We start from the raw sequence: 25,011 nt of genomic DNA on the forward strand, positions 1-25,011 counted from the left end.
CTGAACAGAAACACATTCCTGGAGCCTTACAGTGGGTCTGCATGGTGACTTCTTCTAAGGTTAGCATCTACTTAAAGCAAAAGCCAACCAAACAAGCAGTCTTGCACCCTCTGCTGCCTGGGGAGCTTAAAACTCACGTCACAAGGTGCAGGTTTATTCTGAAGGTGCAGGCACCATGCTTCATCTTCCTGCAGTACTTTACTTCTTGAATCTCAGCTTTTGAAAGGGAAAAAAAGCTGATGATAATTGTAGCTGAAAGCACATTCAGAGCTCAGGACTTTCTTAAATGTCCAGTAATACCAAAATACCAATTCAGAGCTAGAGGCAGGCAAGCACTAGCCTAAAATCTGTTCCTAGGCTATATACTAAGTCAGCCAAAAATGTCAACCTACGGTACAATTTGATTTAAACTGCCCCCTCGGCATTTCTTCTCCTCTCTGCTAACCATCAGCGAACGTGCCAGATCTTCGGATGCTTTACAGACTGAGGGGATTCTCTGGCTCAAACTGGACCTGCAGTGACTTCTCGTGGTCCCCTGCCAGGCGAGGCGAGGTGCTGACTGCCAGGCAGCATAGCCCTCCCACCCAGACCTCGCACTTACACCTCTGGACTATAGCACTGAGCAGCACAGATATCCCAGGGCCTTGCTTCCAGCTGAATGCCAAGTGGAGAAACAAACACACACCTCCTCCTACCGCATCCCTTCTGCCTCCCCTGCAGCCCCAGCGAAATCTCCAGAAATCACCCTTTTATGTATAAAGAGAAACACAACGTGACAATGAAACCATTGCATGGAGAGCCTGTGGATGGGACACTCTTGCTTAAAAGCCTGGGGGCTTTTAACTCAAGACAGAGAGAGGAATTAACCTGCCTCCTCCCATGCTTGTGCCTGTCTGAGACTCACATGAGAGTAAGATCTTTGTGCTTTGCCACTTCCTCTCTTGTGACTCTCAAATGACCTCCCCTGAAAACCAACACCCTTACTGAGGGCACCTCAGTTTAGGGTCGAAGATCCAGGCATATGCAGTTAGGAAACCTTAACATATCCAACAGTTCATTTCAAGTTATTAAATAAGACCAGTCTTTCTTCCAAGTCCTTTGACACCTCTTGAGTGCAGGATACTGTGATCAGTCCTTTACTCCACTGATTTCCCAGTTCATATTATGTTCACAGAAATAAGAGAAAGGCCAGCTGGAGTGACAATCAGGGTATTGTCCAAAGGCAGTTGCCTGCCCCAAGGCAGGATTCAGCTCTCTACCTTGTTTTCATCAGATAAGTTTCCAATTATCATGTGCATCCAAAGAGCGCCCCTCCCCAGCCACCTCTTCCATAATCTTTCCTGTTACAGGGTTCCTTCATAGTGACTAATCTTAATCTTCTTTGATTCACTAAGCCTATTATTTCTCGTTCTAGCCACCATGTACATAAAACACATTGAAAGATGAAAAGAATAAATTGTTCCCTTTGTCTTTGGAAACTCATATTACCGTTGTGTATTCTGCAAGCAAACTACTCAAACACCTTCAGTCTTTGTCTTCTGTTTCTCATTCTTAGGCACTTATGTTCTCATCTTTTCTGGATTCTTTGCTAAATCTCATTGCTCTTCTCTGAACTGTTCTTTTTCCTAATAAGTATGGCATATAAAAATAGACCTGGTACTTCAGCTGATGGCTCTCCAGAGCTGAACAGAAAGAGGTATTTTATGTCACATGGATTATATAATCTTCATACACCTTAACTTTCCTGTTAACTTTGAAGCATGTTGGTAGAATGGTTCACAAAATGGATCCCAGACAACTACTGGACTTTTTTATCCTCCCCAGCTGATCCTTAGCCCTTGCTTTCATGTTTGCAAGGTTGGTCAGTTCTGTCCAATTTCTCAAGATGATTTTGAATCCTAACTTCACCCTTCAATATGCCTACAACCTCGTCTGCCTCAACACACAGCAAAGCAATGCCTCCTTTTCCCTGCTGTATACTCCAAATCACTAGCACTCACAAAATCTATCTTGTGTATATAGAATCAACCAGGTTGGAAGAGACCTCCAAGCTCAGCCAGTCTAACCTAGCACCCAGCCCTATCCAATCAACTAGACCATGGCACTAAATGCCTCATCCAGTACTTTCTTGAACACCTCCAGGGATGGCAACTCCACCACCTCCCTGGGCAGCCCATTCCAATGCCAATCACTCTCTCTGCCAACAACTTCCTCCTAACATCCAGCCTAGACCTGCCCTGGCACAGCTTGAGACTGTGTCCCCTTGTTCTGTTGCTGGTTGCCTGGCAGAAGAGCCCAACCCCACCTGGCTACAGCCTCCCTTCAGGGAGTTGCAGACAGCAATGAGGTCTCCGCTGAGCCTCCTCTTCTGCAGGCTAAACAACCCCAGCTCCCTCAGCCTCTCCTCATAGGCTTTGTGCTCCAGGCCCCTCACCAACCTTGGAGCCCTTCTCTGGACGCTTTCCAGCACCTCAACATCTCTCTTGAACTGAGGGGCTCAGAACTGGACACGGTACTCAAGATGTGGCCTGAGCAGTGCTGAGCACAGGGGAAGAATAACCTCCCTTGTCCTGCTGGCCACACTGTTCCTGGGCCAGGAAGCCATTGGCTCTCTTGGCCACCTGGGTACACTGCCGGCTCATCTTCAGCTTACTATCTACCAGTACCCCCAGGTCTCTTTCTGCCTGGCTGCTCTCAGCCACTCTGTCCCCAGCCTGTAGTGCTGCCTGGGGTTGTTGTGGTCAAAGTGCAGAGCCCTGCACTTGGCCTTGTTCAATCTCATCCCATTGGCCTCTGCCCACCCACTCAGCCTGTCCAGGTCCCTCTGCAGGGCTCTCCTACCCTCCAATAGATATGTGTCCTGCAATGCAACAATTACTGTCTAGACAGGTGTTTTCTTTCTCTACCCTTCAAAAGGAAAACAAAAAAAGCCCAATAGTTATTTACTGGTTTGATTTGGGGCCTGATTTTTTATTTACAAAAAAGAAACAAACACTGTTTTTGCCATAAGCACTACCAAGAAAACGTGGAACAGTGAAGAGCCAACTGCCTTCCCCACATGGATACGTAAGGGCACCTACAGCATGCTTGAAAAGTGTGTGTGCTGTGAAAGCAATCTCTACAGACACAAAGAGATTTTACAGTTCAGGAGTTGATTCCTAATTGCATTTAAGATGGTGCTGTCAGTATTTGCTAAGGAGAGCGCAAAGGTCATACCAGGAAGGAGAGAGAACAGGGAGATCTGCCCAGGGCTGTAAGCACAATCCTTTTCCCCTCTGACTCGTTTTCTTTTTCACACTAGGAGGAGCCAGCTTTGAACCCATGTAGGAAAAATCTTTAAATCGGTGACAATGAGTGGTTACTTCACAGTGCTTAGCGTAGTAATTCTTCTCTTTTCACTTTTAAATTAGACTACAGAACTCTGATCTGCTTACTTCAGAGTCTCGAAGTTGAGCAAAGCAGCACCCTGGGACCAGAGTCAGCGCATCGCAGTCACTGATTCCTACTGTCTTGGCTCTACGAAGTCTTAAGGAATGAATCTGGCATTCACAGCAAAAAAAGTTACTGAAAGCTTTGGTAAAGGTGTTAAAATCAATTAAAAAAAAAGGCTGTTCAGCACCTTGACTGCTCATTGGACCGGGATTCGTGCCTTGGAAGGTACGAATCTTCGAGGAAGTGCTTTTGTGAAGCTGAAGGGTCACAGGGTAGCCGTGGCTTAATTGAGAGAGAACTCAGTGCTGCCGAAGAGTTCTGGGAAACGAGAATGACAACTGATGAGGGACACTCCTACGCACCTGCCTTTTTAGTTGCCTGGGCTGTGCATGGCAGATGCAGTGCTTTAGGTTTAGATTCAGCTCTCAAAAGCACTCGGAAAAGCCTTTGGCTTCATTTCAGTACGGCTTTTTATTTCCAGTTAAGGCTCATTGCAAGGTACTGAAATCAGGATGTAAACCATGAAGCTGCCAGCATAAGTCCTACACTTTCTTCACGGTTTCAGCCTTAAGTGTATGCTTTAGTTTGAGCCCAGCAAAGTATTTTGCTTCTCCTGAAACTGCCTTGGAAGTTCCCCAGTTCTCCTATCAACCAATGGATTGGGCGATTAGGAGCAGCCGAGCGACGCCCAGAGCTACAAAGGCAAGCGCTGCTTGCGCAGGGAGGGAGCGCTCCGGCAGGGGGCGCCCCAGGCCTGCTTCCGGCGGCGGGCTCGGGCGGCGCGGCGGCGGCGTTGGCTTTTTGGCGCGGCCCGGCCCGGCCCGGCCCGGCTGGCGGTGCGGCGTGCGTGCTGCTCGGCAGAGGCAGTCAGGTAGTTGTGCCACTGACAGCGAGCTGGGGACGTGATTACCGGGGGAGCAACTCTGAACACCGCTCCTGCCTTGGTGCCAGGCAACAGAAGGGCCAGCAACAGCCGCACTTTCTCGTCTGTACTCTCGTTTTAACCTTTGCGGGCCGCTCCTTACCATGTGCTCTCATTTCGTGATGCATACTCTCAGGTGGAGTATGTCAGGAAACAGAATGTCTTTGTAGGCTGCGTCTGGCTTACAAGCTGCGTCCCAGGCTGAGACTATAGGGTTAACATTGTTCTGGAGACTAGAAGGCTGTTATCCAGTCCCACAGTTCTGCTGTCTCCTCCTAAACTCGCAGCCAGGTCAGCTCGCTCTCCTCCTGCGCCGTGCGTGTGGCGGGAGCCGGTGGTCGGGAAGAGCGTGGAAGCAGTAGGCCGCCAGAGGCTTGTTTGGGCCGCTTTGGGTGGCAGAGGCGCTGGGGGAGGATTGCAGCACTGGGGAGTGTTAGATTTAGTTTTGGGATGGGGGAAAATTCAAGAGGGGTTGCCAGGGATGTGGTAATTGCTTTCTAATGTCTCTCTCTGTATTTCTCTCCAAAGACAATTCTGTGTTTCTTCTCCAATTTCATTCAAGAGTTTAATTTCTGTCACTGTCCTTAAAAAAACCACGACAGCTGTAGCTCAGGTGCTTTGTAACAAAGCATCCACATAAACAGGTTTTCTGGATAACGTTTTCAGTTCTTTGCCAGTATTAAACAGAGGGGAGAAAAGGAGCTCTTGACGAGACAATCAGGCTAGATAAGAAGGATGTGAAGAGAAGCTGTGGTGTATCTGCTTTTAGTCCCTGCCTGGTTTAAATGTGTGGGGTTTTTAATGGGTTGGTTCGTTTGGTTTAGCCCCCCAAAAGCTGCATGAGTTGCTACAGGCACAAACCACCGAAGTTAAAATGATTTTGAAATTTCTAGCCTTGCAGTCAGAAGATGTTTTGTTTGATGGCTCCTGTTCCTTCTGCAGCTCTTCCTCTGTGTTTTGTAGTCACCTCATGGAAGGCTATTTTTATTTTGGAAGCAATGTTCACTTGCTTGTTGTAGGGAGAAATCTTTGTAGTGGTGGGAGTATAAAATAGTTTTCTTAGTTCTAGTAATTTATAATTGATGGGATCAGAGAATGGTTGAGGCAAGAAGAGACCTGTGGAGGTCATCTTGTCCAACCCACCCTTTTCAAGCAGGCCCACCAAGAGCCAATTGCCAAGGACCATGTTCAGTTGGCTTTTCAATATCCCCAAAGATGGAAACACCACAACCTCCCTGGTCAACCTGTGCCAGTGCTTGGTCTCCCTTAAAGTGAGAAAGTGTTTCTTGACGTTCAGAGGGAATCCCTTGTGTTTCAGTTTGTGCTCATTGCTACTGGCCTGGTCACCACTGGAAAGGGCCTGCTCTGTTTGTTCTCTTTGTGCCCTCTTTCCAGATCTCTATATACATTGATGAGAGACCTTCCCTGAGCTTTCTCTAGGCTGAACAGTCTCAGCTTTCTCAGACTTTCCTCGCAGGGGAGATGCTCCTGTCTTTTAATCATCTTTCTTGTTTCATTTTGGGGTTTTTTGTTTTTGCAGTAAATCAAGTAATTAACAAAGGACATATGAATACATTTCAAGTTCTTTCATTAACTTTTTCTTAACACAGGCTGTTCAGCTTCTGACATGAGCAGTGTGAAAACTCTGCTTCTGGCAGCCTTACAGACTTCAGGTAATACCTTTAATGTGTGCAAGTTCAGCATAGACTAATTTAATAGTCACTCCTTAACAGCTTCCCACCTTAATGCGTATGTAACAGAAGCTACTGTATCTATGTGCTTAGGGTATTGGCAGTAACTTGAGCTATCTGTGGGTTCCCACTCCAGCACCGAGAACACTATTAAAAACATAGTGGAAATTCCATGTGGCTGACATGCCAATGAAATTAAACCAGCCTTCTCATGAAGCTGACTTTGTTTTCACCTTCCCAGAGATGTACCTAGTTTTTAATCTTTTGCTGACTCCGTAAGCACCTTTGTCCTCTTTTAATTGCTTTCCTTATTAAGGTCCTTTCTCTGAAGGAAAATCCATGCAGACAGGCCTTCTGAAGTTAGTGGCATTCAGAACAAATAGGAGAATCCACTCACAGTATGTTCTCAGCAGACCTGCAAGGCCTTTGATGCAGTTCTAAAGTGTCTTTTTGTAACTTTTCGTTCTTTCTGAGTACTGCACGTAAAACTAACTAACTGGCAAGTAATAACACAAAGAAACTGGATTAATATTGTGTAAGGATATTCATATGACAGTCATGTGGTGTTCTACACTTTCTTGTACAGTTGGTTGCTTTCCTTCAGAAATGTGCACTGCGTAGCACTGGGTCCGTCACACAGAGCTACCAGAATGCCTTGGACTGTCCTTAGCAGGAGAAATCTTGGATTGTTCACGTACAGAGTAAGTTTTCCCTCTTTGAGCACATCTTGTGATAGGCTGTTAAATGTTACGCTTCATTTGTTCTTCATTGCATAATAGCAGAAGGCAGAAATAAAGGTGCACCAATTGTATGTTAAATATTTGTGAAGCTAAGAAAGAGGAAGTATTGGAAATAAATTGTAGTGCTAACATGTCTAGGGAAAAACACTGTAGAGATCTTCTTACTGGTAAGTGGTAATATTAACGTTGGTAAATACAAGCAGTCCTACTAAACCAGTTTTTAACTGTGGTGTTTTCTTCTGAGCTAGATATAGGTGCTCACACCATGTATCTATGAGCAAAAACTGCCTGTTGGATTGTTGGTTGGTTTTTTTTCTGGTTGTGGGTTTTGTTTCTCTGGGTTGGTTTTTTGGTTGTTGTTTTGGCAGAAGCTATGTAGGATTGAACAGATTAGATCTATGCAGAATTTTTGCCAGAGCTGCTGCAAACGGTGGTTGTTTGTTTGTTTGTTTTTATTTGTTTTGTGTTTTGTTTTGTATCACCAGGTGACTTAAAGAGGCTGAACTCACACCTTTTGATTAACAGCAGATTATTTTCACAAAAGTTTTTCCAGTTAGGCAAGGACCACGTAGAAAACCAAATTAGTTCCACTGTTGAAGTTTAATCATGTAGACTGTACGAGTGTTTTAGCCTCCCGTGGACTTTTCTCTCAGTTCCCCTAAACAGTCATCATTAGGGAAAAGCAACAAGAGTGCCATTTTCTAGGGTGTCTGAAGGAACTATATTCACACAACAGAGAGTACAGGCAGAAATAGGGTTGCAAGTGTTGTACCCTTAATGACAATATGGCCAAGCTTGCAAAATAACACCTTAAGTTCCAGCTTTTTCATCTGGAATTTGAGGGTCTAGGGGCTATTTTTGAGGGCCTGTGAAAGCAGACCCAAACTCTTTTTGCTTTTCCTCCTCCTTTATACAGATACTAATGTCTTTATGGCCATCTACAACTACCAGGACATCAAAGAGGCCATGAAGTGCCACCTGTTTCAGTAGTGCCTTAAGATCTGTTTAAATCAAGAATGAAACCACTCAGGAAGCTGCAAAACTTCAGTGTGAAACTTTTATTGAGATAGGCATCTCCATCATCAAACTTTAAAGAGAAACACCCTGCCCTAACTTGTTCAAGGTGCATTTGTGTGCATGATGTTGTGTGTGCTTCTCTTTGCCTGTATCAGGAAGTGAGGAAAAGTGATATTTGAAAATCCATTTTGTTTACACACGAAGCCAGGATGAGGCAGGATTTGCATTCTGTGCTCATGGCTGGATCCTTGGCACTGCTCAAGAAAGAGAAAGGAAACAAACTGGCTATAGAGCAGGACAGAATGGGTTTACAATTATTGGAGGAGATTGTTTGGCTAGTCCAGACATGAGAGGTGCAGGCACTGTGCCTTGTCACCTCCTCTGACATTTCTGTTCTGAGGATGAAGAAAGCTTGGATGGCTGGTGACTTTTCCATGCAGTAGATTCAATCAAATATGCTTTTCTGCTAGGTGAACTAGGGCTGCCGCACTACCTTTTCTTTCAACAAGCAGAGGTACCAGGAGGCAGTGATAAATGAGCCCAGTCTGAATTTCCATGGATTAGCATCTCTGCTTCCCAGGAATTGAGAGCAGTTAATAAATCTCAGAAGGTTGCTCAGCAACTCCCAGGGTGGTTACCTTCTTTCATATTGAGCTGCAGAATGCATCAATTTTGACTAAATGTGTCCATGGAAGAAACATTCTTTGGAGAGCAGACTGTGGTGACCTCTGGAAATGACAGGATTACCAAGAGCTGAAAAAAGTCCTCCATTTCACTGCCTGAGAGCTTTTTTTGTGTTTCTTTTTTTCCTCACGACTGCAACCTCCCAGGAACTCCTCTGATAGGAGTAAAATGTCTCTGGTTTCCTCTGTGTACTCATGCAATAAATAAGCACTGTTTTTACAGTGAGTGTGAGTCAAGATGAGCCAGTATGCACATCACAGAAAACAACCTGAGAAAACCCATCAGCATTTGGAGGCAGGAATTTAAACCGCACATTTCAATGCAAGTGTTAAATATTTCAGATAAAAATACTTGTAAACAGAAAGAGGTTTATTCTGTATTTCCATTTCCCTCAGATGTCTCACAAAACATCTGTATGTGTGGAAAAGATTGAGCAAAATTAGTGGCAGAGTTCTCTGCATTCATCCTTTCCTCCCTAGCTGTTACTTCAGTTCTGACAGTTCCACCTGAATTCTTCCCTTCTATTTGTTGTAGGCTGCCAGTATTACTTGCTGTAATACGAAGTGTTCCACCAGAAAAACAAAGTAGAACCCAGCAAATGTGCTTCAATCTTTACTTTTTATTTCTTTACTCAGTTTCTACAAGCCTCTGCAGTGAATCAGTATGACTTTATCCAGGCAAGCTCTATGTGTCTTCACGGTCACTTGGAAGTGTATTTTGTCCACAAATAGAAACTGGTACCTACCTCTGGGCCTGTGGCCTTTTTCTGAGAGTTGACTGGAAGTTCATGAGTAGTATTAGAGCTGGGCAGAGCAGTGTTGTAATAATTCCTAGCCCTGGATTTTTGTATCAAAGTAAGTTAGCTAACCATCAGCTCACATACCTTACAGTTTGGTCTCTACCTCATGTGCCTGTAGCATCTTCATCAGAGCCTTCACTCCTCACTGCTTGCCTGCAGTGGCAGATGGAATCAGCTGGAGAGCTGTCAGATCTTCATCCATCTCCAAATCAGGAAGAAGAACCTGTCTAATGGCAGTGCTGTGTTTAGGGAGGCCCCTGCTGCTTAATGGCTGGACCCTCCTGTCTCTTTGGTCCCACTGTGACTATGGTGATGCCGAAGTCGGTGGTGTGTGAGCAGTGCCCTGGTTACTTCACTCCCAGGAGGGCAGTAGCCTTGCCTTGGCGTCATATGGCAGAGCCCTAAGGGGCAAGTAGTAGAGCAAAGGTGAGAAGGGCCCTTATGCTGTCCTGGCTGGACTATGGCTGAGTCCCTGGGGCCACAGGGTCACCTGAGAGTCTACTGTCTAAGGGGCTGAGATGACAGAGGGCCCTAGCACACTCATGCTTTTCACTTCCCCAGTAACTGCAAAGATTCCACAGAAAGAGAGGAAGGAAAATAAATAAGAACAAAATGTATGATATAGAAAACGGAAATCCTACTTCCCAGGTGGAGTTTTGCCTGGAACACCAAGAATGCAGACAGGACTGCGGTCAGGACTCCTTGTTGGAGCAGCCCGAATTCACTGCTGAGAAGTGTTGCTATCCTGCTTTCTTGGGCATTGCTGGAAACTCCTCTCTTTATTTACAGAGGTCATTACCGCCAGGATAAGGTAGCCAGAAACAACTGTTAAATTGGGCTTGGGTTTGCCTTTTCATATCAAGCCTGTCCTAACAAAAACTGTATGTTCGTGGCATCTATAATGCAAACACAAGATGCTGTTTTGTCTTTTTATCCTGAAAAGAAGGTGGTTGTGGTGTATATAAATGAAATGAGATGAAATAACCTTTTATTCAGAGGCCAAGAAGTTTGCCTTGGGATTAGGCACTGAAATACATACATGCCTTCTACAAGGTAAAAAGCAGATTACTTTGGAAAAAAAAATCACCCTTCCCTTTTACTTAGTAACTCAGAGACTTAGCACTTCATTTATTCAAACCAAATATGAACTATATTTGTAAAAGAAACCCAACAAATGCCAAAGCATTTACAAAACAGAACTGCAGTTAAGAACTTGAGTCATTTCTAAAGGTGGATAGCAAATGCAGGTGACAAAAGCTATGATCTTTATCAGTGACTGATGTAGTTCACAGGTATAGGGCTTTCTGGCTCCTCATATTAGCCTTTAATACTTTATTTTATTTTGGTTTATTTTAATGTAATTTATTTTAATTTTTTAAAAAATAATTTTATTTTTTTAACTACTACTCATTCTTAAGTTGTATTTGAAGTATTTTAGTTAAGATGGGTTAAAATATAGGTAAAACCCATCTTTTTTGCTGCAACATTTCAAGCCAGAACCTGTTCTGAGAAAGCACAAAGCGTGGACAGTGTCAGAAAATTCACCTGCAAAGACAGAGGTGAAACTGCTGCTTTCACTGTGGCACTGCCTGGCGAGTTCCGCCTGCCGTCTTCACCTGCCAGGCGAATGAGTGTGTGTGGAAATCCGAACTTGGATTAATCCATGCAAACTGCAGTTGTTCTTTGCACTTAAACTCTGACCCAAAAGGTGTGCCTTTTCCTCTGGTGATACGATCAGCCTGGTAGTTTCCAGGCACTTGAAAACAAATCCTGCAATACGAATAGATAACAGAAATTATCATAATGAATTCAACACTGCTAAAAGCAGACAGAGTACCAAGTCCGCACAATTTGCAGCCATACTAAAGGCTATGGAATGAAAAAAAAATAGTATGGGTTTTAGGGGCCTGTTGCAAAAGAGAAACTCTGTTGAGTTTTGCTGATTTAGAGCAAACAAGCCTTTTTTAAATATTTAGAGAAGATTGAGTCTGCTTCCTGAAGGACTGAAGCCAAAGTCTGAGCTGATACGGTTTGAAATGAGGCCATCAACTCTTAAGCAATTGTATTCATGGCAGGTAGGAATTTGATTCTTTGTATTTCAGAGTCTATGTTTCCATTGCGTACGTGTTTTCTTGTAGTGCAGGAAAGAACATTACTTGTGATTATGTTTCTTCATCTGTTGAAAGACTTGTATACCATTCATGCTTTAGAAAGGCTTGTGTGTCTGATGGCTGCCACTTTGCTTAGTACTGCAGCCGGAGTTAGGCTTCTGATTTCATGGCTCAAAACTGGAAGCAAATGTTAAGTAAACAGGCAGTTTTGCTGCCTCCTCACTGGAAAAAAAGAGGTATGGCTTTTTTTCATTTTCTGATGTAAGTATGTCAGTTAGTTTGCAGAAGTCAAGGACATAGTTATATACTATGAATTTGACCAAGCTTCTGCTGAACTTTCAGCTGCAACTGACTGCATGGAGGAAACATCAGGACTGTGTTCCTGAAAAATTAGTGCTGAGCAAGCACATTCACTTGAAGAAAAAAAAGCATAAATTTACTAACCATTTCTCTGTTGGTTTATAAAGGCCACTGACAGAGGAGAAAGGTTGTTTCAGTAAGGGCTGGGTGTTTTACAGATGCCCCACCCAAGCAGTGTATTTAACAGCTTGTTGATAGCCGTGTTAGCAGCACTGTTGTTTGTCATATTACTAGGAGCTTTGCAATACTTTGTCTTTTCCCATTTATTTATTTTGCGGTTTGTTTGCCTCAAATCATTGTTTGCGTGTCTCAGGATGCATTGTATTTCAGTGGTTTGAAATGATGTCAGGAGGAAAGTAGGAAAACAATTAACATTCAAAGACTGGATTTACAGAGTGATGTATTAATACTAACACATCCCTCTTTGCATTGACATGATGTGAATGTGTCTGAACCAGTTCCTTTTGTCTGTCAGATTAAGGCAACGTGATCCCCTTACCTTCACGCCCCTAGTTTTTACCTTGAGCCCAAGCTTCTCATTTTCCCAGGTATTGCTAAGACTATTTAAGATGTTTTCTCTGGGCAAGGAACAGGCCAGAGGATTGGAACACTCGGGAGTATTAGATTTAGTTTTTGGGATGGGGAAAAATTCAGTGGGGTTTGCCATGGAGATGGCAATTGCTTTGTAATGTCTATCGCTGTATTTTCCCTCTCTCTAAATATATTTCTGTATTTTCTTTCCACTTTGATTCGAGAGTTTAATTTCTGTCATCTCTCTTTAAAAAACCACGGCGCTCAGACATTCCAGGATTTGGAATTTCCATTATTTGTCATCAGGATACAGAGCTGAATTTCTGTGTACCTTTGATTTGGGATTAGATTTGGCGTTTTGTACAGATACATTTTAAATGCCTTCAGCAAAGTGTTCCATTTGAATTCAGGTGTGATTTTGATGGATTTTATTGATAAACACAGAACACAGACAGATGCTTTACTCTTTGTAGTAATATTCTTTAGAGAGGACATTTCTCAAATTGTTTTCAAAATAACCTTTCTTTCAAATTTAATGTTAGTGCCTTCTCTTGTATGAAGACAAGATTGAAAATAGCACTACAGCAGTATTTTGAGTTGGGCTTCATTGCCAGAAGACCTCCTTTTTCCAAAGACAGATCTTAGCTCTGAAGTGCAGTCAGGAACTGTGGGGAAGGTATGACAGGAAGACAAGCCAGGATGCTAGTGTCCTGCGTTCTGGACCGCTGTCTTTGTGGTAGGGATATGAGAGGTGTACCTCTGCTTTTGTAAAGACTAAGAATACAGATTTGTCAGATGGGTGGAATGTCCGTCTGTTCCTTCAGGTCTTTGTGATGTGATGAGATTTTGACCTTGTGCACTAACCTCTATGTAGTGGTAGATTTGGTGGCTTTTCCCAAGTCCAAAAGATTCTGTTTAAACATAAACCAGTAATTTTAAGGCTTGCCTGTGCAGTGAGATCACTGCATAGCCAGGGAGGATGTGAACTCCATGATACATCAACTATGTTATGTAAATTCCCTGCATGGCCATTATTTCAGTGCCCCTGGTCAGGGGTACCCTCAGAAATGGACTGCACTACTGCTGGCTGAAGGCACTGGAGATCCCGCTCAGTACTCTGAATTTACTGCAAGCAATGTCAGAGAAATCTGTTTAGGCACTTGTAGTGGTGTCACCTATTGTTGTGCATGGCTGTCTAAATTTGATGTCCCTCTACCTGCCCAGAGGATTTAAGGGGAGCTGCGTTTGCAAAGGTACAAAGGGAATGTATAAATATATATATATAGAGAGAGGTTCTGTTGCTGATTTAATTTGTGGTTGTTTTTTCTTTGGTGGTTGTTGCTGATTTGGATTTGTTTTTAATTTTGTTTGGGCATATTTTTCAAAGTGCAAGTATAGTACTCTTCTTTTTTTTTTCCTCCCTTGAAACAAAGAGTGATCTTTGTGTGCCCTTGAGTGAAAGACCTTTGGTCTAGGGACCTTTTCTACTGATGTAATCATAGGCACGTTTTTAGTGTTAAAAGGGACCACATTTTCTCGGAGAAATCTCTGGTAATTTCACAGAAGAAGGAAATGGAATAGTGTTGTGCTCTGTAGGAGCTGCGGTGCTGCAGGCGGGCAGAAGGCGCTGACGCCGGGCTGCCGGGGTTAATTGTGCACCGGCTCGCTGCGCGCAGGTCGTGTTTGAGTCAAAGGCAGCCTTGGCCGCGCTCGCTGCTGCGCCGCGGGCGAGGATTAGCGGCACTGGACGCAGCGAAGTACGCGCGACGGATGCCAATCGGTGGGAAGCATTTAAACTGGCAGGAAGAGCACGTAGCTGAGTGCTGCAAGCAGAAGGACCACAGATTACACCTGGGATTTTGTGATGAATGCCCAATAAGCATGTCGTGTAGACGGGCGAAATTCTTCAAACTGCTTTAAGTGTAACTGATAGAAGTGCGGCTGGTACGACACCGAATAGCTGTTCTTGTAAAGCTTTCCTTTGGAGCTGCCGTATTTAAAACCTACCTAGAAACATCATGGAGAGAGAACAGGACCATAAAATGAAAAGGGAACCGTCCTGCTTAGCTACTTTAAACAACAAAAACATAACCCTGGTGTCTATTCGTAAGCAGCAGGCAGCTCACGATGTGCCTGAACTACTGATTATTGGTGAAAAGTCCAAGACAGGTTCTCCAGTAAAAGCAAACTGTAACTTGCAGAAAGAAGAGAAACTTTTGCAGAGTTCCTCCGTGGAAATGCCAGAAGTCAATACAGTTGAACGACAGGTCAGTGAGCTGATGTGTGCTTGTATGTATTGCAAGGGAAGAGATGTTTCTCAAATGTAGAATTTAAAACAAAGCATGTTGGACATGAGTTGCATATTAAGGGAGGTGAAACCTTCTTTATGTAGATTGTTCCAGCCTGCAGCATGAATGCCTGCCCCACAACAAGCAGTAGTACCCAGATATCCTCTGAAAGTAATCTTTGAAAGCACGTGTTAATAACGAGTTATGCTGTAGTAACTAATGAGTGTTTTTTTAGCTCCACCTCTAATAATATAGAGGTGATGATTCTTAGTAAGGAAAGATATTAAAGTTTCTCCTTTTGAACTGCACTTCCTTGAGCAGTTTGACAGCAGCTCATACCAGGTTATTCTCAGGACTAATAGAAATTGCAGAGACATGAACATGTTCTTATTGTAGGTAAGTACTTTATTTTACAACTTCTTGATAGCACATCAGTGGCAACATTATTTTACATTGTATATAATTAGGGCATTTTGGGAGAAGAGTTCAGTGCTGATAAAACCATTATAAGATTTTTTAAAAGAGAGGGTTTCTTTTTCTATTTAAAAGGTAATAAATTGTGGTAGTATAGTTTGGATCAGGGAATATTTAAGGAAAAGAAGTTCTCACAACAGACTTTGTGTCCTTTGAAACTGCATATGCTTTGAATATCTTAGTTACTATCAGACTGGAATGAAATAGCAGCCAGGATAGACCAAATAACGGCTGAAGGCTTTTTCTGCCTCACATTGCTATGTGTTTGCTAGAAAATAATCACGACATAACTTCACCAAATGTTTTTATCTATCCAGTTTGCTGGGATATATACACATTGCTTGTAGTGGGGCTGTGAAGAATATCACAAAACGTTTTGCTTTGTTTTAATTCTAAGTTAGAAGCAATCTGTTTACAAGAAGGCTTTCCCACTAAAGCCCGCATGGTATATATAGCTCCCTTTAAAATAAAGTACCTGTTAAGGACTGTAAGGCTTGTTAACTATGCTGCGTGTAGGTGTCATTTCACTAAAGTAGCCGCAGCTGCCTAAATCTCCTCCTCAGTCTTCAGTTGGAGAAACCGGTTCCCAGATCCGGGGGTATAGCAGTCCTTAGGCGGGAGCATTAGGGCAACTAATTGCGTTTTGAAAACGAAGGCACCATAAAGGCTGCCTTAAAGTGCTATTTTCATTGAATCTTAGCATCTGGGTGGAGAGGGTGGATTTTCTTCGAGATTCAGGAACTGTTTGAAAAAAACAGCAAATTGTGTTACAAGTAGTTAATGAAAATAGTAGCTACTGACAAGCTAAGCTTGGGGGAAGAGGGAAGGAAGGACAATTGGTTGAGAAACATTTAAGCAATGTGCACTAACGGGATGGATGGACAAGTTGCATTGAAATGTGTTGAGGAGAGGTGAGGGTTGAACTCCTGCCCCTCCAAAGTGCTGCTGTTACAGAAACGAAACTGAAGACTCAGGCCCTTAGATGTTCCCGAGGCTTCTCTGTCCTTGTTTTGTTCGTTTGCTGCCTCTAACAAACTGGGAAAGCATCTGAAACATTTAAATAATAGTCTGTGGCTTTTCGGTGTCTTGAATCCAAAGCGATGAATCAGTGGGTTGTGAATGAGCAAAACAGGAAGGGTAAAAGAGTGACACAAGTAAGATAGTTCTTAGGTGGATGCGTGCTCGAAGGTGAGAGGGTGAGAGCTGCTCTCAGCCTGTGGCGATACAGAGAGAAGAGCAGCTCAAGACCTCTGGAGACACTGGGTGAGAAGTTCATCAAGATCCAGAGTCAGTGGATGAGCAAGTTGGGAGGGGCAGAGAGAAATGTGCTGAATGGGCCGGGCCTTGTCTCTTCACTAGCTGCCTGCCTGGCAAGGTGGTGAGGAGCCTGGTGCTTGAGTTTCCGGATGTGAAAACTGACATCCCTGCAGGACAGGTGAAGGAGGGTGGGAAAGCGAAGCCGGCCCTGCGGGAGAGCCTCGCTGTAGTGCCAGAGGAGAGCAGCGTGCATGCAGGACCGTGGTGTGGGTGATGTTTGGGGAGCTGCAGGGTGCATCAGGCATGGTCTCAGCCTTGTCCTGCAGAGGCCAAGTGTGTTACACTGCAGTTTTGGAGATGCCTGCACCTCTTGGTAAGGAGGGGTGAGGAGGAGAAAAATGGCTTTCCTGGTGACAAGCTGTCTTATGAGGTTATCGTGGATCACAGTGGGGAAGGCAGAATGGGGACCCAGCCAGGGCTGGCTGGTTGTTTGGGCATGAAGCCAAGGAGGGCACAAACCTTGTTGAGTTCACAGCCATGGGGTTGCATCTGTTATTAGTACACTGGTTGCTGTACTGGGTCTCCCTGCTCTGTTCCACCCCTGCACTTTCCCCCAAAGTTAGTCCAGCCGCAGGGCATGTTCCTGTTTGATTATCTTCTTGTTCGCTGGAGGCAGTCACGGTAGTGAAAAGAAGCCTCCGTCTCTTCCTGCTGGCCCCAGGGCAAGCATAAGTGCTCCAGATCCAGCCTTCGAGGGTTGGTTTTTCATGCTGGTGGGTTTGCTCTGACATCCTCCTACAGTTTGAGTTACTACTCTTCTTGGGTCCAGTTCAGACCTGTCTCCTGTAGATGCGAATGTTTTCCACTCATCTCTGGCATTTCCTTTAAAGTTCTCCTGAGCTGCTGTTGTTTCTGTGTCAGTTTTTGTTTTGTGTTTCTGTATTGCTTAAGTGAGTTTCATTACACTACTTTTTCTGTGGATCTCCAGCTTTCAGATTAGAAGCTTGCTCTGCTGTGCACTTTAAGTCGCAACTTTTGTGTGCAAAACGAGGGAGGGAGCCATTTATCAGAATTGCATATTTTCATTATGTATATGCACTTATATAATGTAGTCACTTCAAAAATATGTGCAAAACTGGCAGAGGAAACAAACTTCATATACACGTGTCCTTAAAGGTAAGAAAGCCTCTTTTGGTGTGACACTAAATAGTAACTGTAGCTGTGGCTGGCCCTTTCACACTCCGTAGGGATGTAGAGTCAAATGCATTTTCATTATTTCATTGAGATTTCTCTCTAGGCAGAAACAAGCAGGAGAGGCAAGGTCTGGGAAATCTAGGCACCTTTTTTAGTGTTCTGGTGATAGTTGCTTCTCTGATCCTCTTGCAGATGGTGTGTCTGAATTGCTGTAGCATCTCACAGATGCCATTTTATGTGTAGGTGTTACCTGGTGTCAGGAAACCTTCTGAGATCTAGCATGTGCCTGTGGAAAACTACAGGCACATTTCTGCATGCTTCATCTTTCTGTCCTTACATGAAGTCTAAGGACAGTACTTGCATTATTATTAAATGTATTGGATTGGAAAGGACCCTTAAAGGTCATCTTCTCCTACCCTCCCTGCAGTGAGCAGGGACACCTCCAACGAGATCAGGCTGCCCAGGGCTACATCAGGTCTGATCTTGAATGTCTCCAGGGGCAGGCCCTCAAACACATCCCTGGGCAGCCTGTCCCAGTATTTCACTACCCTTGTTATGAAGAACTTCCTCTTTATGTCCAACTTAAATCTACCCTGTTCCGGTTTAAAACAATTGCCTCTTGTCCTATTGCTTCAAGCCCTTCTAAACAATTCTTCCACATCCCTCTGATCTAGTGTTGAATCATAGAATAGAAACAACCAGGTTGGAAGACACCTCCAAGGTCATCCAGTCCCACCCATCTCCCAGCCCTATCCAGTCAACTAAACCATGGCACTAAGTGCCTCATCCAGGCTTTTCTTGAACACCTCCAGGGACGGCAGAACACCTCTGCTTGCAAATGCACACACAGGTGTACTTGTGCTCCCCTCCACCTTTTTATTTTGGAAGGTGTTAATACTGCAGGCTTTGTAAATGCTCTCCCTGAACCTGTGCGTATTTCTGGGTTAGGGGGCAAAAGTCTACAACGATTTGGCATTTGTGTGGTGTTCTTTCTTTTAAAGAGAAATACAGATTTGTGGGTTTGTTGTTTTTTTTTACAGTATCACAGTATCACCAGGGTTGGAAGAGACCTCACAGATCATCAAGTCCAACCCTTTACCACAGTGCCCAAGGCTAGACCATGGCACCAGGTGCCACATCCAACCTTGCCTTGAACTGCCCCAGGGACGACGACTCCACCACCTCCCCAGGCAGCCCATTCCAGTGCCCAATGACTCTCTCAGTGAAGAACTTTCTCCTCACCTCGAGCCGAAATTTCCCCTGGCGCAGCCTGAGGCTGTGTCCTCTCGTTCTGGAGCTGGCCACCTGAGAGAAGAGAGCAACCTCCCCCTGGCCACAACCACCCTTCAGGTAGTTGTAGACAGCAATAAGGTCACCCCTGAGCCTCCTCTTCTCCAGGCTAACCAACCCCAGCTCCCTCAGCCTCTCCTCACAGGGCTTGTGCTCGAGGCCTCTCACCAGCCTCGTCGCCCTTCTCTGGACACGCTCAAGCATCTCAGTGTCCTTCCTAAACTGGGGGGCCCAGAACTGAACGCAGTACTCGAGGTGTGGTCTGACCAGTGCAGAGTACAGGGGCAGAATGACTTCCCTGCTCCTGCTGACCACACCATTCCTGATGCAGGCCAGGATGCCACTGGCTCTCTTGGCCACCTGGGCACACTGCTGGCTCATGTTCAGGCGGGTATCAATCAGTACCCCCAGATCCCTCTCTGTCTGGCTGCTCTCCAGCCACTCCGACCCCAGCCTGTATCTCTGCATGGGGTTGTTGTGGCCAAAGTGCAGCACCCTGCACTTTGAGCTATTGAACCCCATCCCATTGGCCTCTGCCCATCTGTCCAGGCGGTTAAGGTCCCGCTGCAGAGCCCTTCTGCCCTCCAACCCAGCCACATCTGCCCCCAGCTTAGTGTCATCTGCAAACTTGCTGATGACTGACTCGATGCCCTCATCCAGATCATCTATGAAGATGTTAAAGAGGATGGGGCCCAGCACAGATCCCTGAGGGACACCACTAGTGACTGTCCGCCAGCTGGATGTGGCACCATTCACCACCACTCTCTGGGTCCGGCCTTCCAGCCAGTTCCTAACCCAGCACAGAGTGTTACCATCCAAGCCATGGGCTGACAGCTTAGCCAGCAGTTTGCTGTGGGGGACAGTGTCAAAGGCTATCCATATTTCCTCTGTACTTTTTTTTCTTGTCAGTTAAGAATTGGTGTGCAAAGAATTTTCTCCTACAGAGCTTAAACATCTAGTTTTGTAAAGTAACAAGTATTTTTGCTGATTCTTCTGAATATTTGGGTATGTGGTAAAATCTTGATGTTTCTGTGGCTTGCAATGACACAGAAACACAGAATTCAAATTGTAGAATCAGTCCTTAGTTTAATGTTCTTTCAAAAGAGTGAAGGATGAGAAATACTCTTTAATCCTCTCATACGTTTAATTTAATTGCTTTTATATCACTGAGTACCTAGGAAAACTGAGATGCTTAGTGAGTGAGGGGGTGGAGGGGACACAGTGGAGGACATAAGGCCTCTGATGGTTCTGAGGTTTCATCTGCAAATGGCTGCCAGAAGTGTGGTGAAGTGGAACAGGAAAGTAGAGGGTATTTGTCTCGCCCATCTCTCATGCTCTGTTTTGCTGCAGGATGCAGAAGGCAAATGCCTTTGTCGTACGAGCCGAAGTAAAAGTACAGGACTGGCACGCGCCACGGATCTTCGCTGTGGTGTGCTTCTGAGTGTAAGAGCTGGCCAACGTGAGCAAAGTGTCCTTGGTGGGGCTGAGGACAGGAGGCAGGGAAGAGGAGATGAGGGACAGTATCAAGTTCTATTTTTCAAGGTAGCCATTGCGATTAATGCAAGGCTGAGTTTAAGAGCATTTGAAATGTGGTGAATGAGAGACTGCATTTTCACATGGGCTTTCCATATACAAGGCCATGTTATAACTCTAAACTGTGGGCAGTCACAAATAGGAAGAAATAGGCACATGTCATCTTTGTGTGTGTTTAAACAGAGAACCACCTTTGCAGAGAGATTGAATTGACTGTTTAGGTTTTGTTTTGAAAGGAGAAGCTGCCTGCACATTTCCATGTATGCTGAGGATTTCAGTGACTGATAGGGAGAGAAGTGCGAGGAGAGGGGTACGTCCCCTGAGTGCTGCGGGGCCTGTGTCAGATAAAAGGGGATGTCAGAGCTAAAATATTCCTGTGACTCTTCCACCCTAGCATCCTTGGAGAGCAGCCTCGAGGTCAAGTAGAGAGAAAGAAGGTACGAGGGGAGAGCTCAAAGTCAGGATACTGAGAGGCTGCACCATAATGCTGAAGAGTTGAAGTTGCTGTTGCCGCCTCCTCCTGTTCTAATAATATAGTATGGAGGAGACTGAAAGCAAATTCCTCATGTTAAATTTTTGCCATTTTGGTCATGACCCCAGGCCTCATTATTCCTGAGCTATCTAAGCATGAAACAAAATCAAGTTAATGAATTTTGAATACCGCATCAAATGAACAGGATGCAGTCTAGTGTTAATAAGCAGCCTAAATTCTTCTCAATCCATGCTGTGCTACCAAGAACGGCGTTTTCTTGGTGGTGGTAGGAAAAAGATTAGTGGTACTGACCCTGATCCAGTGGCTGCTCCTTCAGCCCCTTCCTGCAGTAATGCCTGCTATCAGGTGCTTTCCTGAGTGCTGGAAAGCCCCTGCCTTCACAGGAGAGAGAATAGATTGGTCGGAGTAGCTTACGTCTAGCTCTTCAGCAGTTCAAGCTGCCTTCGGTCACAGACATGTGTTCTTTCCATGTACTTTGATAATCTGGGACTTGTCCCTCCTTTGCTCAATCTTCTTTATGACTTGGTGCCTGCAGTTTGTTTGGTGATGGAGGCTGTGCTCAGCTTACCTGCTCTGTAGGAAGGATTGCCTTTACTGCTGCATTTGTTATTATTTGTTTAATATTACTGTTTATTATTATTTCGTTTTCCCATGAACTGAGTGCATCCAGTTCCAGAGTCCCAGCACTGCAGAGCCCGTGAGAACCCACTTCTGGCCCATTTTCAATCGTGGCCATTACATTCTGAAAATTGGTTTTGGGTCAAACCAGTGAGTTTCTGTAGCTCAACATGTGTTTATTAGGTACCTCACAAGGAGGTGGATGAAACCATAGTGGAAGTCTGTTGCCATTTAAGCTTTCCCAGAGCCCACGAGCCCAAAGGAACAGAATTTAGGATGCCTCTCCTCTCCCCTTCTCCCTGTATGGAATAATTAGCTGTAAAAGGGGTCAAACAAGCAAAGAACAGCCTTAAACTGATTTGGAAGTTAAAAAGCAACTCTAACAATGAATAAAAAGTATTTAAGGTAAACGAAGGCTACAGAGATATAAGGGAACAGATACAGATGTATATACAAAACTGGGTTGGGTGGCAGTGAGTTATCTGGATTGAGATGGATTGTCCTTGGATGCAGGCTCCAACATCAGGTAGCAGGTCTGGCCATGTGGTTAGGGCCGACCACATGGCTAACAGGAACAGCAGCAGCAAGGAGATGTTGCAGAGGCAAAGGCAGGAGTGCGAGAGAGAAAGCAGGAACTTGAGTGCCTCTTGAATAGGGTTGTGGACATGAAGTGGGACTGGAATAAACTTTGACCTGGAGGTTCCTCTCTCCAGGAGAGGCCAGGCCTCCCTGTCCACCTGGGGTCAGGTTTCCAGACCACTCCCCCACCCTAGAGGGCCTTAACCTAGCACAAAGATTCTGTGTCTATCTTCGTGGCTCTAAAAATCTTTGTCAGATGTAGATTTTTAACTTAAAGGATGAGTATGCATGTAGACAACCCAGGTGCCTGTGTGCATGCATATCTATCTGTCTATCTATTGATCTATCTCTTCACATGCCATGCTGCTGGTTCTTCCTGCACAAGCTTGTTCAGGCTCACGGAAATGTCTTGTTTCTGTTTGCTGTGGACTCTTTGGTTTGGCTTGAACGCCTGCTGATTGGTAGCAGGTGGGCCAAACTGAGCCAGCTTCTGACATTGGTAGAGAGGCATTCAGCACACGCTGTACTCTGAACTGTTCTGCCAGTGAGCTCTGAAAAGCAGGGTTCAGGCTGCATGGTGAAAGTGCCCCGTAGCTGCAGAGCTCATGTTTTAAATGATTGGATTGGTGTGGGACTGTTAAGACACTTTTGCTCTTATACTGCTGGTGAATCATAGAATCCTAGAATCAACCAGGTTGGAAGAGACCTCCGAGATCATCCAGTCCAACCTAGCACCCAGCTCTAGCCAGTCAACTAGACCATGGCACTAAGTGCCTCATCCAGGCTTTTCTTGAACACCTCCATTGCTCAGGAGAAGTATCAGAAGCCTGATTCATCATTGCGTGCGTAGCTACTTGGTAGTGTGTCCCAGGTGTCAGTTAATGTTGTGAAGCATTTCAGTGGTACAGACTGACCTGAAAGCACATGCAGAGTGTTGCTGCCTTTAAAGGGCTGAAGGTACATGCATTTTGTTTTATTTTTCCTTCTCGCTCCTTAGGCTTTGTCCAATGTCAGTTCTTCTCCTGACTGTGACCTGGAGCCTACAATGAAACAAAACTTCGCGTTTGACAACATGGGCTATGAGGAGACCTTTGAAACTGTGCCCTCTCCACCTTCCCAAGAATGCACTGTGGCAGTCAACATTGTGGGAATGACTTGCCAGTCATGTGTGCAGTCAGTAGAAGGCAAAATTTCCAAGGTGAAGGGCATTGTGAGTATTAAAGTCTCCCTTGAAGAGAACAACGCTGTAATAAAGTATCTGAAGTTGGAAATAAGTCCTGAACAGATTTGCCAGGAAATTCAAGATATGGGCTTTGATGCCAACATAGCAGAGGAGAGGTTGGCAGCAGCAGCTGCAAATTTATCATGCTTGAAAGAAGCAGTAGTTAAGCTTCGGGTAGAAGGTATGACATGCCAGTCCTGTGTCAGCTACATTGAGGGAAAGATTAGGAAATTGCACGGTGTGGCAAAAATCAAGGTGTCACTTGGTAGCCAGGAAGCAATTATTGCATACTACCCTTACATCATTCAGCCTGATGACCTCAAGAGCCATATTAGTAACCTGGGATATGACTGCACCATTAAAAGTAGATCAGCCCCTTTGAAGCTGGGTGTACTTGATCTTGAGCGCCTGCAAAATGCAAACCCCAAGGAGACACCAACAGCTCTTGAGAGTGATGAGTTGGATCCCCTAGTCACTGAAATGAGTAGCACAGCTACGGTGACTGTGTGGATAGAAGGCATGCACTGCAAGTCCTGTGTGAGAAACATTGAAGGAAATATATCAGGTCTTCCTGGCATACAAAGCATTAAAGTGTCTTTGGAGCAGAAATGTGCTGTGGTACAGTATAGCCCAAATGTAGTTACTGTGTCAGCTTTGCAGAAAGCTATTGAATCCCTTCCACCTGGAAACTTCAAAGTATGCCTCCATAATGGGTCAGAAGCACATGAAGGAGCATCTCCGTCACCTGCTTTGCTGTGCAGTCCCTTCAGAGAGCCACCACAAGACGTGACGTGCATAGCTATTATTAGGATCGATGGCATGACCTGCAGTTCTTGTGCACAGTCCATAGAAGGGACCATATCGCAGAGACAAGGAGTACAACGTGTAGCAGTTTCTCTAGCTGACAGAACTGGGACTGTACATTATGACCCAGCTGTTACTAATGGAGAAGAGTTAAGATCTGCCATAGAAGACATGGGATTTGATACTTCTGTGCTGGCAGGTAAGAGTGTTTTTGATTCTGTGAGTAATGTGCCAAGTACAGCCATGCATCGCCTATGTTGGGACTCTCTCCTGGAAAAAGACTCTTAAAATGTCACATTAGCATTGCATTTTCTAAGGACCTGGCCTGATCTGACTTCACTTAGCAAGGGACAGATTTCAGCTGTCAGTCACCTTGTTTCAGCCCTCAGTAACTGCTCTAGTGGGTGGAAGAGTTGGGTTATGTTATGAAGGCTGAAGGTTTGGAAGTTGGTGCAAGGTCTTTCAAATAGCTGGTCCCCTTACCCACTGAAGTAGATTTCCTCCTGTGCCTGCAGCTATAAGTAGATTTATGTTCCAAAACAGTAAACATCACAAACTCTTTAATTTAAGCCTACTTTTTTATCTAGCTAAAATACGATTTTAGTGTCCTAATCATCTGAACTTTATTTCTTGAATATTTTCTCTAGCACTACTTTACTAAGCCTTACTTTATTCAAGGTAAGTGGCAAGGCACAGGTACTCTTTGGTGGGAGCAGGTGCTTTTACGTGTTGGCTGCAGCACAGTTTGTGCACTTTGTGTGTGTGCTCAATGTTTAAGAAGTTGCTCTGGCACACAATCTTCTCTCTAGCAAATTTGATATGCAGCGATATTTATCCATGTCAATGCAACAGATGTGCTCTGAGATACTGATGTAGTTTACCTGCAATTAATTAATTTGATCTCACTAGACCACATCCTTTTAGCTTTCTCATGGATCTAATCCCTCTGAATCTGTGGAACTGCTACAGATG

The 25,011-nt window shown here is 44.7% G+C and overlaps 1 protein-coding gene across 8 annotated transcripts in view; it reads left to right on the top strand.

The window, feature by feature from the left end:
• The first annotated feature begins 5,960 nt into the window (after positions 1–5,960).
• ATP7B (ATPase copper transporting beta) overlaps positions 5,961–25,011 on the top strand; it is a 56,147-nt gene continuing 37,096 nt past the window's right edge. For 5 of the 8 annotated variants that reach the window (XM_064176433.1, XM_064176424.1, XM_064176460.1 and 2 more), the window contains exons 1-2: positions 19,950–20,332; positions 23,011–24,238. In XM_064176433.1, coding sequence (XP_064032503.1) covers positions 20,033–20,332; positions 23,011–24,238 — 1,528 coding nt within the window. In that variant the 5' untranslated portion in view covers positions 19,950–20,032. Of the gene's footprint in view, positions 6,028–6,631; positions 6,747–14,258; positions 14,555–19,949; positions 20,333–23,010; positions 24,239–25,011 lie in introns of those variants that run through there. The other 3 variants (XM_064176468.1, XM_064176476.1, XM_064176451.1) reach the window with 3 other exon arrangements.

The sequence above is a fragment of the Pogoniulus pusillus genome, chromosome 3 (assembly GCF_015220805.1).
Source record: "Pogoniulus pusillus isolate bPogPus1 chromosome 3, bPogPus1.pri, whole genome shotgun sequence".
NCBI classification, from domain to species: Eukaryota; Metazoa; Chordata; class Aves; order Piciformes; family Lybiidae; genus Pogoniulus; species Pogoniulus pusillus.